Source organism: Meleagris gallopavo, chromosome 1, assembly GCF_905368555.1.
Source record: "Meleagris gallopavo chromosome 1, MGAL_WU_HG_1.1, whole genome shotgun sequence".
Lineage (NCBI taxonomy): Eukaryota > Metazoa > Chordata > Aves > Galliformes > Phasianidae > Meleagris > Meleagris gallopavo.
The window spans coordinates 113,810,893-113,825,647 of record NC_139404.1 but is presented as its reverse complement, the minus strand read 5'-3'; the positions used below and the strand labels follow the sequence as shown (position 1 = coordinate 113,825,647).

The 14,755-nt window shown below is 34.3% G+C and overlaps 1 protein-coding gene across 8 annotated transcripts in view; it reads left to right on the top strand.

Moving 5' to 3' along the window:
* The window catches only part of GK (glycerol kinase), a 61,740-nt gene that overhangs the window by 13,365 nt on the left and 33,620 nt on the right, over window positions 1-14,755 (top strand). For 6 of the 8 annotated variants that reach the window (XR_014879934.1, XR_014879928.1, XR_014879927.1 and 3 more), the window contains exons 9-18: window positions 564-581; window positions 2,148-2,183; window positions 2,752-2,819; window positions 4,348-4,390; window positions 4,990-5,070; window positions 6,626-6,704; window positions 8,599-8,695; window positions 10,392-10,476; window positions 13,303-13,423; window positions 14,507-14,650. Coding sequence is in view for 5 of the 8 variants with exons in the window: in XM_085210410.1 (XP_085066536.1) it covers window positions 564-581; window positions 2,148-2,183; window positions 2,752-2,819; window positions 4,348-4,390; window positions 4,990-5,070; window positions 6,626-6,704; window positions 8,599-8,695; window positions 10,392-10,476; window positions 13,303-13,423; window positions 14,507-14,650 (772 nt within the window). In the remaining 3 variants the exon portion in view is untranslated. The remainder of the gene's footprint in view (window positions 1-563; window positions 582-2,147; window positions 2,184-2,751; window positions 2,820-4,347; window positions 4,391-4,989; window positions 5,071-6,625; window positions 6,705-8,598; window positions 8,696-10,391; window positions 10,477-13,302; window positions 13,424-14,506; window positions 14,651-14,755) is intronic. The other 2 variants (XM_085210404.1, XM_085210419.1) reach the window with 1 other exon arrangement.

Sequence of the window (14,755 nt, the reverse complement as noted above, 5' to 3'; positions counted from 1 at the left end):
AGGTATAATTAGTAGATCAAAAGTGATGAGCTTGCTGTGAAGATTATTTAGGGGTAAAATATGGATTTCTGTCATGGGCCTGAGATTTCAGATTTAATATGATGTAGCACTAACTCTTCTGATAAAGAGACAGCTAATTTATTCTTAAAACCTTCAGAATAGGCTAAGCTGGATATTATGATTTCTGTTATTTTTCTTGGCATTTTACGCTATTGTTTACTAAGAACATACAGGCATTTTGTAATTAAGTCAAACTAAAATATTTTTATTTAAAATGTAAATCCAACTTGCCTGAAATGTAAGTAATTTTACTAATATGTCATTAAAGATGCTAGTAGAAATCATTACTGACTTTCACTAATTTGAAACGTCAGGTAAGTGTGAGTTGTAATTAAGTTGAATGAGTGGAGCAAACGAAATACTTCTAGGCAATAAGGTAATAAGAGATGAGATACTACAATGTGGCACCTAAAGCAGAATAGCTGGTCAGTTTAAATTTGTACTTGTGTTTCTTTTCCCCTTTCTTCCCACTTTTCTTTTCTTTTCTTCCTTTTGCTGACTAGAAAATCTGTCCTAGCCTGGTGAGTAAAGGCTTCTATTAGGCTCACCACCTGTATGTTATCCATTCTATTCATATGCTATGTATTTCCACTGATTTTAGGATTAGTAAAAGCACACTTCCTAGTCCAATAAACTTGAAAGTATTTCCAAATTTGAGATATTACAATGAGTGTTCACGCCAAAATTGTTTCTAAAATAGAAAATATTAAATATATAAATATAAAATATAAAATATATAAAAATCTAAAATATAATGTTTATGTGTGTGTGTGCTTTAGTTTACAAGCTGATGAATATTTGTTTTTCATATTGAAGTAAAAAATAGAGCTATTGTCTAATAAGTGTTGTTATACTGAAACATCAGATTACATTGGGGTTTTTAGTGCATTTTTAAACTGAATTACTTTCAATCCAGTTAAATTAATTGTGAATATAAAAAAAATCAGATTGGAAATGCACTTGCATGGCTTCACTGAAAATTCATTTTTACAGTTCTACAAAGAAAAAATTTAAAGACAGAGATAAATGTTGTCAAGATATATATTTGTTATGATACCTACTGAAAGAATGCAACTGAAAAGCTATGTGGTAGTGTTTGGAAGAGGTTCTAATCCACTTGAAATGCTGTACCTTAAAATGAGGCATCTGTCTTTGCATAACTACTTTTTTTCTAGTTTCTTTACTGTTACACTTCTGCATTTTAAGCTTGACACAGACTGCACGTTACACTGCGCCTTGTTTTCTGTACACTGTCATTTCAAAAAACATATGTATTAAGAACTGTTGAGATGACATCAAGATTACCTGTAAAATTCCTACTCTATTTTAGGAATGAGCTGCATGAAGCTGATGTCCATTGTGCAACTCAACTCAGCCATATAGTTCATGTGACTCTTTCTTGCCCTATTTTAGTCATGAGCTGCATAAGTCCAATGTGCAACTCTGCTCAGTCATATTGTTTATTTGACCCTTTAGGCATTAAAGCCTCCTTACGTTTTGTTTCTTTCACTGACTGTAAACCAACTACAGTGCATTTCTATTTAAAGTGATATAAAAAGAGGAAAGCTCTGTGTTTTATTTACCTCTACCTAATACCTTTGTATTAATGAAGATGTAGTTAATTTTAAGCAGTGAGCAGTAGTGACTCTATGCTATGAATCTCCACTTTTTTTTTTTCACTTCTCTCACGTGTTTTTGTTTTTGTTTTTCCTCCCAGGAATCTTTCTTTATGTGTTGTAGCTGTAGTTCTTCACTTCATGCTATATTCAACAAATTCCTAAAAAAAAAGTTTCTCCTACCAGAAGTATTTTTCTCCAGGATGTCGTCTCCCTTATTAATATCTTACATCCGTTTTCTGTTTCTTAGTAGAGATTTTTAATAGAATTGAAATAGTAAAAAAATACATACTTTGAAGCTAACTTCCACAGCATTAGTGACTATCCATTTTTGTATGACTTCATCTGTTTCTTTATGCATGCAAATTTTTATCTCCTGAGTCAAATGTAAGTTTAGCTTCTTTTTGATTGCCTTAAACTGTATTCATGGAAAGCTGATCTGGAGCTTTTCTTTCTGTTTTTGTGATTCAGAAATCTGGAGCTTTGACAGGTGTACCAATTTCTGGGGTAAGTCAACTTTAAATCAATTTTGGTGCAAGACATAACTTCACTGCAAAAATTTTTAAGAAAGGTGAATTTTGCTACAAAAATGTTGTTGTCAAGTTTTTTAGCTTCATGTTTAACATGAAATAAATTTTGAAGTAGAATTTATACTGAAGAAGATCTGGCTGTGGAAATATAGCTGTCAACTCTAACGCATATGTGTAGTTATGTTGAAAACTGAGACTCTCTAAGGAAATGAATAGCATTACAAAATGGAACCAAGCTCTGTTTTATATGTAAAAGGGATTCAGTATATACATAATCCAGAAATTTGAGGCAGATTCTCATCTTTTTTTCCACAACAAGCAATAAATAATTTTTAATTTTGATATTTACCACAAGTGTCATGACACATTTTATTTGCAGTTCTTACAGAGGAAAGAGGGTTATCTCTACAGGTTTTTCCTCACTTTCAATTTGCTGTGTGTTCCTAATAGGTTAGAGCTATAGTTAAATATATCTGTTCATGTTACTTGTTCGTGAATGTGATTCATTTGAAGACATTCACTAAAAAAAAAATTCTTTTTTTCAGTGCTTGGGTGACCAGTCTGCTGCTCTTGTTGGGCAAATGTGCTTCCAAGATGGGCAGGCAAAAAACACGTAGGTTATGATGAATGTTGTGAGATAAACAGCAGGTCACTGCTCTGTTTTAAATTTAGTATTATGTTCTCTTCTGAACTAACTGCCAAATACTTCTGTAGTTACCACATAACTGCAGCTCTACCTTTCAACTGTGTTGATCTAGAATTTAAACAGTGTCCTGTCTTTTGAATAAAATATTGAAGATATTAAAGTAAAATGGTTTGTGATGTATAGTTTGGAACAAAGTCACTGTGAGGAAATATCTCTGTGTGAAAGGAAATTTTAAAATACACTAAAACACAGAGCTAAGTAGTTGCTATTTAAATGGTATGATCTAAAGTTAAACAAATACAGGCAGTATGAGTTAAGATTGCATAGATTTCAATAACAAAAGCCACACACTACTGCTAGATAGGAAAAATTCATTTAAGTTACAGTGCTTAGCTTTGGTTGTGTGTCTCAGTCATGGAGAATTTTAAATCTGATTTTTTCCTAGTTCTCAGCATCTTATTTTCCCTTGTTTAAAATAGCTGATCAGTTAAATCAGGCAAGTGGTGTAATCAAATATTTATTTGAGGAAAAAGTCTATTCTTAAGTGACTTACTGTTTCATTTCCTATTTCTTGCTTAAATGAACATGTAGGTATATGCACAGCATTGGACTTTCACAGATTTAATTACATATTAATTTATACTTGTTGCTAATTAACCTTCGAGTTATCTTTTGTACTTACACACAAATCAAAGTTAGTAGCCTTGTATTTTGTTAAAACAAACATGCTTCTGAGAAATTATGTCACAAATATTTTTTTAAGAAATATTTTTATAAAATAAGAGATGTTTGGGAAAATATCTACCTAAAACTAAATATCAGATGAGATTTCTAGCCAATTTGTGATACTGCTTTATCCTTTCTATTCTACAAATATAACTGAAGACTTTCTCGTTACTATTTGTAAGCTTTGGATTTTCAGACTATTAAATAAAAATGAATTCTTGATTAGTCAGAATAAATGAACACAGAGTATGAGGCTACTAAACTATGTTTTTGTATGTGTGCACATATACATGTAGTGTTTCAAATGAGATACATGCAACTTTTAGAAGTTGAATATGTTTTTAAAAAAAAAAAATCTTCTTTGTGACAGGAGCAACGTTTGTTGCTCCTTACCTTACCTTACCTTTAAAAGTTTGAACTCAATGTTGTGAAATATTTAGTTTATAAAGTGGCTTTCATAATCAGCTTAAACTGAAGTAAGTAAACACAACCAGCAAGAAGAATTCAGACTCAGCTTTCAGCTCTGTCTGCTCCTTGATAAGTACTGTACAAGAAGTAATCAGAGAGAGAAGCGTGGAACTAGATTTTTCAGCCTCAAGCTGCATTTAAATAAACTGTGTTGGAATGGTTTCATCATCCATTAATGGTAACATACATTTCGAGAGGAAAAAATGTGGTGTCTCCCTAGGGGAGTAATGAATTCAAGAACTGCAGTAACTACTTATCTTTTAAATGTCCTAGTTTTAATTTTTCTTTGCTCTCATGCTAGATATGGAACAGGATGTTTCTTGCTGTGCAATACAGGTCAGAAGGTCAGTTGTGTTTTTTCTCATTTTTCACTTGTTTTTAGCAAACTTCAGTTAAATAGTTGAGTATAACTATAAATAAATCTTAATCTTATTAGCAATAATTGTATTGATGGAGGTAAGGAAAAATACTGAATTCCATATTGAAATCGAAAAGAACAGAAAGTAATAGTTTGTTCAAGGTGTTTCAGTAAGATTCTTATTTCCTAGCTGCAAAGTGAACTTCTCAAAGTAAGTTTCTTGCACTGCCCTTGTGTATAATTCTTAAACTCACTCAAAAAATGCTGAGTGTTGTGTAACTTACATGTTCTATTCTTTGTCTTGGCTATTTTATTCTTTATTCTTTCACGCTTGTTTCTCTGTAGTACTAGTTGTTAGTTATTTGATATAGAAAGTCTGAAAAGATCCAGGGCAGCTAATGAAAATGAAAAATTAAAACACCAGCATTTCAAGGGTTTTATCTCAGCTGTTTATATAGATAATTTACTTTGTTTAAACTTTCTATATATCTTTCTTTTTTTTCTCTGTTTTATCTCTTTTTTTATCATTTGTACTTCAGTAAATATTTTCTGCCTGTGTTTTTTTTTTCTTCTTACCCTATTTAGTCCGTGTTTTCTGACCATGGTCTTCTAACCACGATAGCGTACAAACTGGGCAGAGACAAACCTGTTTGTTATGCGTTAGAAGTAAGTAAAATAATATCTTCCTTTTTGTAGTGATACATGATTATGATTACTTTTGCTTTTTAGTATCTTTCTGTTATCTCCAGTGAAACCATTCAGTTGCACAGAAATTAAAATGGCTTTCTGTTATAGCTTTGCGCTTCAAAGCTTATGTGTGGTTTTGATTATCCCATCTCCAACCTAGATCACTTAACCTAAAAAAATAAATTCTACATTGAATTTCTGGGTATAATGTCTGAAACATTTTTTCAGTTCCACAGTCTTTCATAAATGTTCTAAGTAAATAAACAAACCAAGACTGAGTTTAAAAAGGAAGATAGACTGTTTTAGCTATTCTGACCAAAAAAAAAAACAAAAAACCATTACTAGATGTCTTTTATTTTTAATTTCATTCTATTGGTTTTTATTTCAAACTTAAAAATCTCAGCCAAATTTCTGAGACAAGATACATCTAACAATTAAGCTCTTTTTACCTATTAAAACATAGCTGCCTATTTCCAGTTCCTTTAGTTCCTCAGTTCTCCATGCAACTCTGAGGATATCCAAATTCTGTAGGAAATTGGACTTTACCTATAACTTAAAGTTTCATAGTTCTAAAACTCTGCCTCTGAAGCACAGAGCAGCTCAACATGTGTTTGACATCACTGCTTCATTGGGATCAGCAGAATTATTCTTCCACCTCTGTTGATTTGTGGGCTTGATCTAATAGTTATTTTTAAAAATGCATACTGAATTGCCTGCTACCATTGAGCTTTTGAAGAGAGCCTACGTTTTCTGTGTCAAACAGACCAAGACAACACACAGGATTTTCTTCTCTGGGAAAATAATTTGTGGCTTACAGTTACCAGGATGTGGGAAGTTGTATTTGCCATGTTCTGTCAACTTTGGGATTTTCATTTTGTACATATGTGTGAGAGGTCTGGTTTGTTTTTAGACCTTGATTGAGAGTGACTTTTATTTCCCCACGCTCACACATGCTTATGCATACTTTTCTTCTTCATCGTCTTTAATGATATAGTGTGATAAAAATGTCTTCAACAGAAGACATTGTGTTCTTTCTACTCCTACATCTGTACTAGAATAATCTTACAGTTAAGACACTTTCTAAAGTAAAAAATAGGGATTCAAGCTTTTGTTTTAATCAAACCCATATGTTTTAACTGTAAGAGCTAGCTGTTTAGAAAACACCTGTTCTCTTTTAGCAATGGCTTAGAATGAGAATATAATGCTGTTTCCATTTCACTTGAAGCTTAGTTTAGTAGACTTGAGACTGTCTCGTATAGAAGCCCAAATGAGTTTTTGCTGTGAGATGGAAGGCGTGCAATTTTATCTGTGATATGATGGAACTATTCAGGGACCTTTATTGAGCCAACAGAGGAATTTTGGTGTCAAATGAAAGTGACTAAATTTTCTGTCTCTCTGGCTGTTTGTATTTAGACTCTAGACATAATTAGTTATGTCCCTAAATTAGAGCAGCCCGGAAGATTGCTTAGGAAGTTAGGAAACTCCACTCCATGGAAAAATTGCATGTAATTGTAGTGATCTTGTTTTTTTTCAGGGATCTGTTGCAATAGCTGGTGCCGTTGTTCGTTGGCTGAGGGACAATCTAGGTATTGTTAAAACTTCACAGGAAGTTGGTGAGTGTTTGCAATTTGGAGCTGTTAATTTCAAGTGTTCTTTTTGACTTGATGAGTTGTTGAATTCTGATGGCTGTGTTACTATTGAATGAAAGCTCAAAATATTCAAGTAAAGAATAGCTGGAAGATGCATACATACATTATGTTGTGCAGCCTGTTTATTGATATTTTTCACTGATATTTCATGCAGCATATCACTAAGATCATTGAAAACCTTTGTCAACTTTCCCTAGCAAGCAGATTCTCAGTAAGATGCTGAACTTGCAATATTAGTACAGTATCCAGTTTTCCACAGCCAAGAGTATATAGGTCTCTGTTATGAAATCCAAAGTAAGATCCTGAACCAATAAACATATTTTTTACTGTCATAAACATGACAATCTGAAGCCCTAAATTTGCAACAATTGATGCAGAAGTATTCATATCCATTGAAGTAGAGACCTCAGTTTACAAAGCTGTCTCTTAAAGGAATTGTGGATAATCATAGAATCAAGGAACCTTTAAGATCATTTAGTTCCAGCCCTCCTGCCATCAGCAGGGACACTTCCCATTAGACCAGTTTGCTGAAAACCCCAATCCATCCTAGGGCAGATGCCCATAATGGCTGCCTGTTTTGGCTATAATTCCTTCAGAATTTGAGTTGCTGATTGTTTCTTCTTGAGCTGAACTGAAATAAACTGGTGTGTAACACAGAAACTATGAGTACACCAAACCTTGAAAAAGGAGAAAACATAAAAAATATGCATTATAAGTTTCAAAGCAACTGATATAATGAGATTTAGGATTGAAAAGCAATTCATTAAATTTTTTAATAATTTGATATGTTTTTGAAAAGCGGGAAAAAAATAGAATTCAGATTGGACTTAAAACTAAGCAGAAATGTAAAACAATCTGCTTTTCTATGAGAAAGCCTCACTCTCACCTGTATTTGTATACAGAAGAATACAAGCTACTGTCACTAGAATTAGCCAGCTGTTGAAACACAGTGGTACCTGTTGGCTTCGTAAGTTTCATTAGACCTCTAAAAGGTCAGGGATTCAAGAACTTTGATCTTGTCATGTTGTTAAAATCTTGTGGGACTCTGTCATCATTTCCTGTTTCCTTGAAAATGTTCTCCTCTTCCCTTCACTCCTTTAAGTGGATTCTGCGTGAAAGTATCATTTGAAAAAGAATTTTTGACTAAATTTCCCTACCTTTCCTCTCTGTTGCTATAGTTTGATCAACGCAAACAAAAGAAATTTTCAAAAGTGGAAAGAACATACTTTCTTTACTTGTTATAGGATGAAGCTGTGCACTAAGAATACTTCATTTGTCATGCTGGGTGCTTTAAACAACTTTTAAAATTACATATTTTAGTATTGGGGAATTCAGATATCTGATATTACTACTCAGATATTAAGAAACCTCACATTTCCTTGTAGTTGGCCGGGTGATTATATACTTAAGATGAGAATTTAGGACTCTAAATCCATTTGAAATTAATGGGAATTTAGTTCTTAACTCTCTTTGGTCTTGATCCAGTTTTACATGCTTGCCTTGACTTAAATGTCAAGTGTAACCTTTGAAGGTAGAATTCTTTATTCACAGCATACCCTTTGAAAACCTCAAAGAATCTAGGTTTGAATGTCAAGTAAATCATTTTGGTTTTTGATTTTACATTTACCATAGCCTCCTATGCCCCATTTTCCATTCATATTGTTGCAAGTGGACATCATGTTACAGATGAGGAGATGACAGTTAGTTGTATTTTCTAATCGTAATAGCTTGATTGCTTTTGTGGCTACCTAACATATTATAAATATTCTCTCTTTAAATAATAATATCTTTGAGTGTCGTGTTTAAATACTGGTGTAGTTGTGAAAAGCTAAGTAAAGACTATTTGTGTGTGCATTAGAAAAACTGGCTGCAGAAGCGGGAACTTCTTATGGCTGCTACTTTGTGCCAGCATTTTCAGGACTGTACGCACCTTACTGGGAACCCAGTGCAAGGGGGTAAGGATCTGAATAAGCACCACATTTGCAAGAAAATTTAATTATTTTACAAATAGTAACACTAGTCCTTTCAGGTATGAGAAATTGTTGTTTTGTTTTGTTTTGTGTTTTTCTTGATTCTCCATAGTATCTTCAAGCAACCACAGCTTTTCCTTTGTATTTAATCTGCTCAAAACAGCAACTGCTACTGATCGAAGAACAAGGACTAGCTGACTCAGCCAATCATCCTTCCACCCACCTCTGAAAATTTTAAAAAAGAAGGAGGGGGTGGAGGGTGGAAAACACTTGGACAAGGTTGTGGTTTTTGGAGGACAGTTCATAGAATCACAGAGTAATAGAATATCCTGAGTTGGAAGGGACCGACCGAAGGATAATTTTATCATTCATAAACTGAGACAGAGGAAGTTTAGGTTAGATATTAGGAGGAAGTTTTTCACTCAAAGGGTGGTGATGCACTGGAACAGGTTGCCCAAGGAGGTTGTGGATGCCCCATCCCTGGAGGCATTCAAGGCCAGGCTGGATGTGGCTCTGGGCAGCCTGGTCTAGTGGTTGGTGACCCTGCACGTAGCAGGGGGGTTGAAACTGGATGATAACTGTGGTACTTTTCAACCCAGCCATTCTATGATTCTATGATTCATGACATGGAAAGAGCCAGCTTTTTTTATTTCACACATATCTGGTTCTGTGTACCTGCGAACTGTTGAGCAATAAAAGAAGAAAATTAAGAAATTAGTGGTGATTTATTTTTCTGAGCTCACTTTCCCACAGCTGTTGCATTCTCTATGTCAAATGATTCAACCTTCTAAATTCTTCCCTATTTCACCTGCCTTTCCTCTTTGATTTCTGTCTATTAAACACTCTTCAGTATAATGCCTCCCAATCCCTTTCGTTTGTTAAGACTTAACAGTCTGGTACTAGTTAGATCTACTAGTTGAAGTAGTAGCCTTCTGTTTCTTCTTTTCTACTATTGTGAGCTTGTGTGCTGTTGCTGGAATCAGAGCATGCCGTGAGAGTTACAGAAGCATAATACATATAAAATAACTTCCCTAAATTGAAAAAAGAGATCTTTAAGAATATCCAGTTCCCAACGCCTGGAAGTCCTGTTTTTAGAAATTAGATGCTTTTAGTACTTAAGGAACAAAAAAGCTCTGACATAGGTATTCTAACAATTTTTTTAGATCACAGTACTTAGCTTCTTAACTATTATAAGCTGATCTTTGAAATGGCAGTAACTAAAAATGTCCTTTAATATCTCAGTTCTTGCATGTATCCAGCACCAAATACACAGCATTGACCCAGCCAGGCTTATCCTTTAGAACTGAAAGCATGAGAGAATTATTAAGATTTTAGTGACCACTGATACTTTTTTTAAAAATAGAAGTTGTCCTAGATCATACATTCCTTAAGGGAAGAACACTCGAATTTATATGTGTGTGTGTATGAATATGCACCCTTTATGCATGCACATTGACAATAATTTTGTAAATTATGGCAATGAATTGTATTGATTGAACACAGGAAACAGCTTATTACAGAGATAAGAGAACTCAGATTAAAAAGAAACAAGCTTTTTAACATTTAAAAGCAGTCCTTATGTGACAGAACTGAATGAGCTGTGAATTAAAAGGCCTAAGTCTGAAGTATTTTCTGGAAAAAATGTTCTAACTGCTGGTTTTCTTTTTCCTCTGTTCAACAGCATTATCTGTGGCCTTACCCAGTTTACAAACAAAAACCACATTGCCTTTGCTGCACTAGAAGCAGTCTGCTTCCAAACACGAGAGGTAAAAGCAAATTAGTTGTTCAATTCATTGTAAACTAGTACGATAATAGTAACTGTAAATCTTCAGAAAGAGAGAGGATTAAAAAGGTTGACTGAAAGTCAGGTGCTTCATACCACACTTGTATGCTAATTTACATGATGCTTGTGTTGAAGAATTGTTCCTGTGAACTTAGCTACAATGATCTGGTTGGGCGGTACATTATTTTTATGGTTTTTCTCAACACTTAAAATAAGGTGAACACATTTTGTGAATGTCATGAGATGCAGAACAGACAAACTTTAAAATGACAAGGCAATGCCAAAACTGAAATGTAGCATTAGTTCTACATCATAGAAGACTACATTCTATATTCTGTGCTCTGACGGATATGATTGATGTCACTTTCAGTACACAAGAGCAGCAGACATAATATCAAGGGAAATCCATATTCACTTCTTGTTCACCACGTATCTAATTGTCTTTGCCAACATTCTGCAAAAACAAAACTAAATCTCACACTCAAAGTTAATCCTTCAACCAAATTAAAAAGCATGCTGTCAGAATGTTCTAAGCATTAATATATTTTTATCACCATCTACTATCAATTTATGCTCCTTGTGTTCTGTAAAAGTGTAAGACAAAATGAAAATCATGGACTCTAAGGGGTAGGAGTCAAACCTGAATATGATTTCATGCTTTTAAGATGGTGTTCTATAAACATAATTTGTTTTAAAACAATATCCAGCTAACACTGTAAAAGAGGAAGAAAATAGCCTTCTTATTTCTCTAGTAACAATGAGTAAGGTAAGACATAGTCCTGTGGAAAAAGAAAGCCAGAAACTTCAGCAGGGCATATATTTTTGAAGCTATGCTAACACCCTTTGAGTCCTCAGAAAGTCATGAAAGGCACTTAGTTTATATCTCTTAATTCTGATTGTAGAAGTCAAAGTAAAATTACAGCCAACTGAAGTGATAGCCTAGTTCGCTGTCTGCTCCTCTCTTTCCTTATCCCTCCTCCTATCCATTCCATCTCACGTGACAGCTCAATGAACTTTCCAGCAAAAAATTATCCCTCTTTTGCTGAGCTGTTTTTTTACTGGATTAATGGCCTCAGCTGCCTCCCAGAGGACTGTAGCAAATGTCACAAGAGACAGCGTGTGGTTGGTAGTAGGAGGGAGGGGAATAAAGCTTTCAGGCTGAAGGTGAAGTTAACTGTTTGGACATACTTAACAGCTAACACTTCACAGATATAGGAGTGCCTTATTAGGTCTCTGGAAGTGCTTATATTAGTAAATTAAGTCATGATGATGTAGATAAAACATATATTTTTCAGAAATATACTCTTAGCTTTGTCTTGTCAGAAACAAAGTTATTCTGTTTTAATTCCCCTTGAAATAGGAGTCTTCCACATTCCTCAGGAAAACTCTCAAAATCTGCATCCATTTGGTGGGGATTTTTTTGTTTTGTTTTACTGTACCGTTCAGTTTCTTTTCCTTTTTTATCCAGAAAGTGCCACCAGATGACCCTTTGTGCAATCAGATGACCCTTGTTATGTTTTTTTTCTCTCAGAAAGCATTATAGAAAAATAAGTAATTTTTCCCTTCTAAGAGCTGCACATGGCTGTCATTAGACACAGCTTACCTGGGTGCCTTGCTCTTAATCTAATCTCACTACTATAGAGAAAGTAGCAGCATGATCATGATTTGTTTTGTTCCTTCATCACCTCCTCATTTCTAGCATTCTTTTCACTTTTTTAATCTCTGCTGAGTGCATCACATTATTCAGCGTGGTCTCACAAGTTGATAAAGTTGGAGCTTCCAACAGTATACATAAATCTGAGATTATGAGGCACTGCTGAAGTTCTGAATGGTAGAGAAAAGCAGGTGAAATTCAGCATAGATGAATGTAAAATGGTACATGTGAAGGAAACAAATGGTGAGGAGCATTATTACTTAGTGATGTCAGCAAGCTTTCATAATCTGGTGTTTATCCTATTTTCCAGATTATTTGTAATGTAAATGTAATTTGCAGGCCTATATATAGTTTCTGCCACAGTGCAGACTGACCTCTTACCTCCTTTTTATATCTTAGTCAATACTTCTGGTTCCTTCCTGACTTACTTTCTGGGACTAGATAAAAACCTACCAGATACCTCACTTCTGTATATTTTTTCATGCTTTACAAACCCATTTGTTTTTCCATATAAATAGATTGACCTTTTGCAGTAAGGTCTGTATAACTGAGTGCCTTGTGAACTACAGAATAGTGTTAACATGCATTGTAATTTCTTTTTTTGTGTGGTTTATGTATTTTGCTTTGTCATTTAAAGCTGAGAAAAGCACACTTTTTTTTTTTAATCAAATAAATTAAAAATTACAAAGAGAAAATCATTCTGCAATAGTTAATGCCTGTTTATCAAGAATGATATGCTAACAGTAAAATTGTAAGTGAGCCATTTGATTGAATACTATTACAAGACCATATAGAACTCAGTATTCTGCATTTAGATGATTGTAGGGTAATGCTGTGGACTTCCTTCCTTGTTAGTTTTAACAAAGTTCATGATGATCATCAGCTCTTTTTCAAAGTTCTTTTCAGACCATATAAGCAAAAGATAGGCTAGCTATAGAGAAACATTTCCTACGTTAGGATTTCTGTGATAAATTGAATGCACTTGCTGTACATGAGACAAAAGTGCATTGTTACTACTGTTTTGCAATCTTGATGTATATGGGAGGGAGAATTATCTGCTTAACACTGCAGCAAATGTTGACTTATCAGTATTTTACATTCTGAGGATTTCATTGATTTTTCTGCAATTAAATCTTAACATATATTATTCTTAAGATTTTAGATGCAATGAACAAAGACTGTGGGATACCATTAAGTCAGTTACAAGTAGATGGAGGAATGACCAATAACAAAGTTCTCATGCAACTCCAGTCAGACATCCTGTGTATTCCAGTAGGTAAGATAAAATTACGACTCCTATTTTCTTTTTGAAGCTGAAAGCAGCATTCATTCATAATGGCTGATGAGGGCCATTCAGATTGCTCTTCTCAGCGTGGTGAGTGATGGACTTTTTATTTTTTTTCTTTTCAGAAAAGATTTTTAGGTCTTATATCAAGTTTTGAGATTCATTCTTCTAGAACATCTCTGACTCTTGTATCTTGTGTTGAAATGTTATAGCACTGTGATAGTATTGAACTCTGAAGTTGTCATGCCAAATTCTAACCATCTGACAAATTTTAAATTGATGAAATAATTAACTCTGTCCTGCTGACCTTGAGAGTCTTGGACAAAGGTCAGTCAGAGCTTTGCACCTTCTCTGCTTTTATGCATGAGCATGTGAGACACTTCAGTGATAGCAAAGTATTGGAAAGTTTTTAAATAGAGATGTTATAGCTTGCCTTTAATAATATATGATGCACAAGGTCCGTACTATTAGTGCCTAAATTTAGCAGTTGAAAGAGAATGATCGGTAAGATCAGCTTTTAAGGAGTTCTGTGCATGAAACAGTGAATGGCACAGATTTACAGCCTGGGGGTTGAATGTTCTTCTATAGCAACAGTGGAAAGCAAACAAGCTATTAAGTACTGGCATGTAACATCTTTTAAGATGCCTGGTCTAAATAAAAATGCTTGTAATACCAAAACATCTAGACCGTGAGAACAAAATGGATAGCTTTGCCACTGGTCATTGCTTTAGGGAGGAAAAGGACAACAAAATAATCCTAGTGTTAACAGAAGTATGCTGAAGAAAGTGGTGGTAAAGGTCAGAAGCCTTACACGTGATGTGAGAGTGAGGAATTGCATGATTCAGTGTTGAGGGAAGTTGCGATATGAGGTATTTCAACAAGTTGGAAGACTCATAGTTGAAACTAACTTAATAACCATGTCAATGGCAATAAAATGATATTTGCAGTTGGTAAACGTAAGGGAAGCTTATATAGCAGTTATAGAAAATATAGATGTATATGTAAGTCTTTAGTTCTGATGTCATCCGACTTTCATTACAAAAACATCGTGGCCTTCTCTCTGATTTACTTTAGTGAAGCCATCAATGCCTGAAACAACAGCTCTAGGAGCTGCTATGGCAGCAGGAGCTGCAGAAGGAGTTGGAATTTGGAGTCTGAATCCTGGAGATTTGACAGCAGTGACATGTGAACGATTTGAACCACAGATCAACCCAGAGGGTAAAACCTTTGAATATACTCTAAGAATCTGTAAACTGTTTTATGTTCAACAGATCGGGTTACTCTTTGTTGCACTCTGCCATACCCATATAAAACCAGCTATAT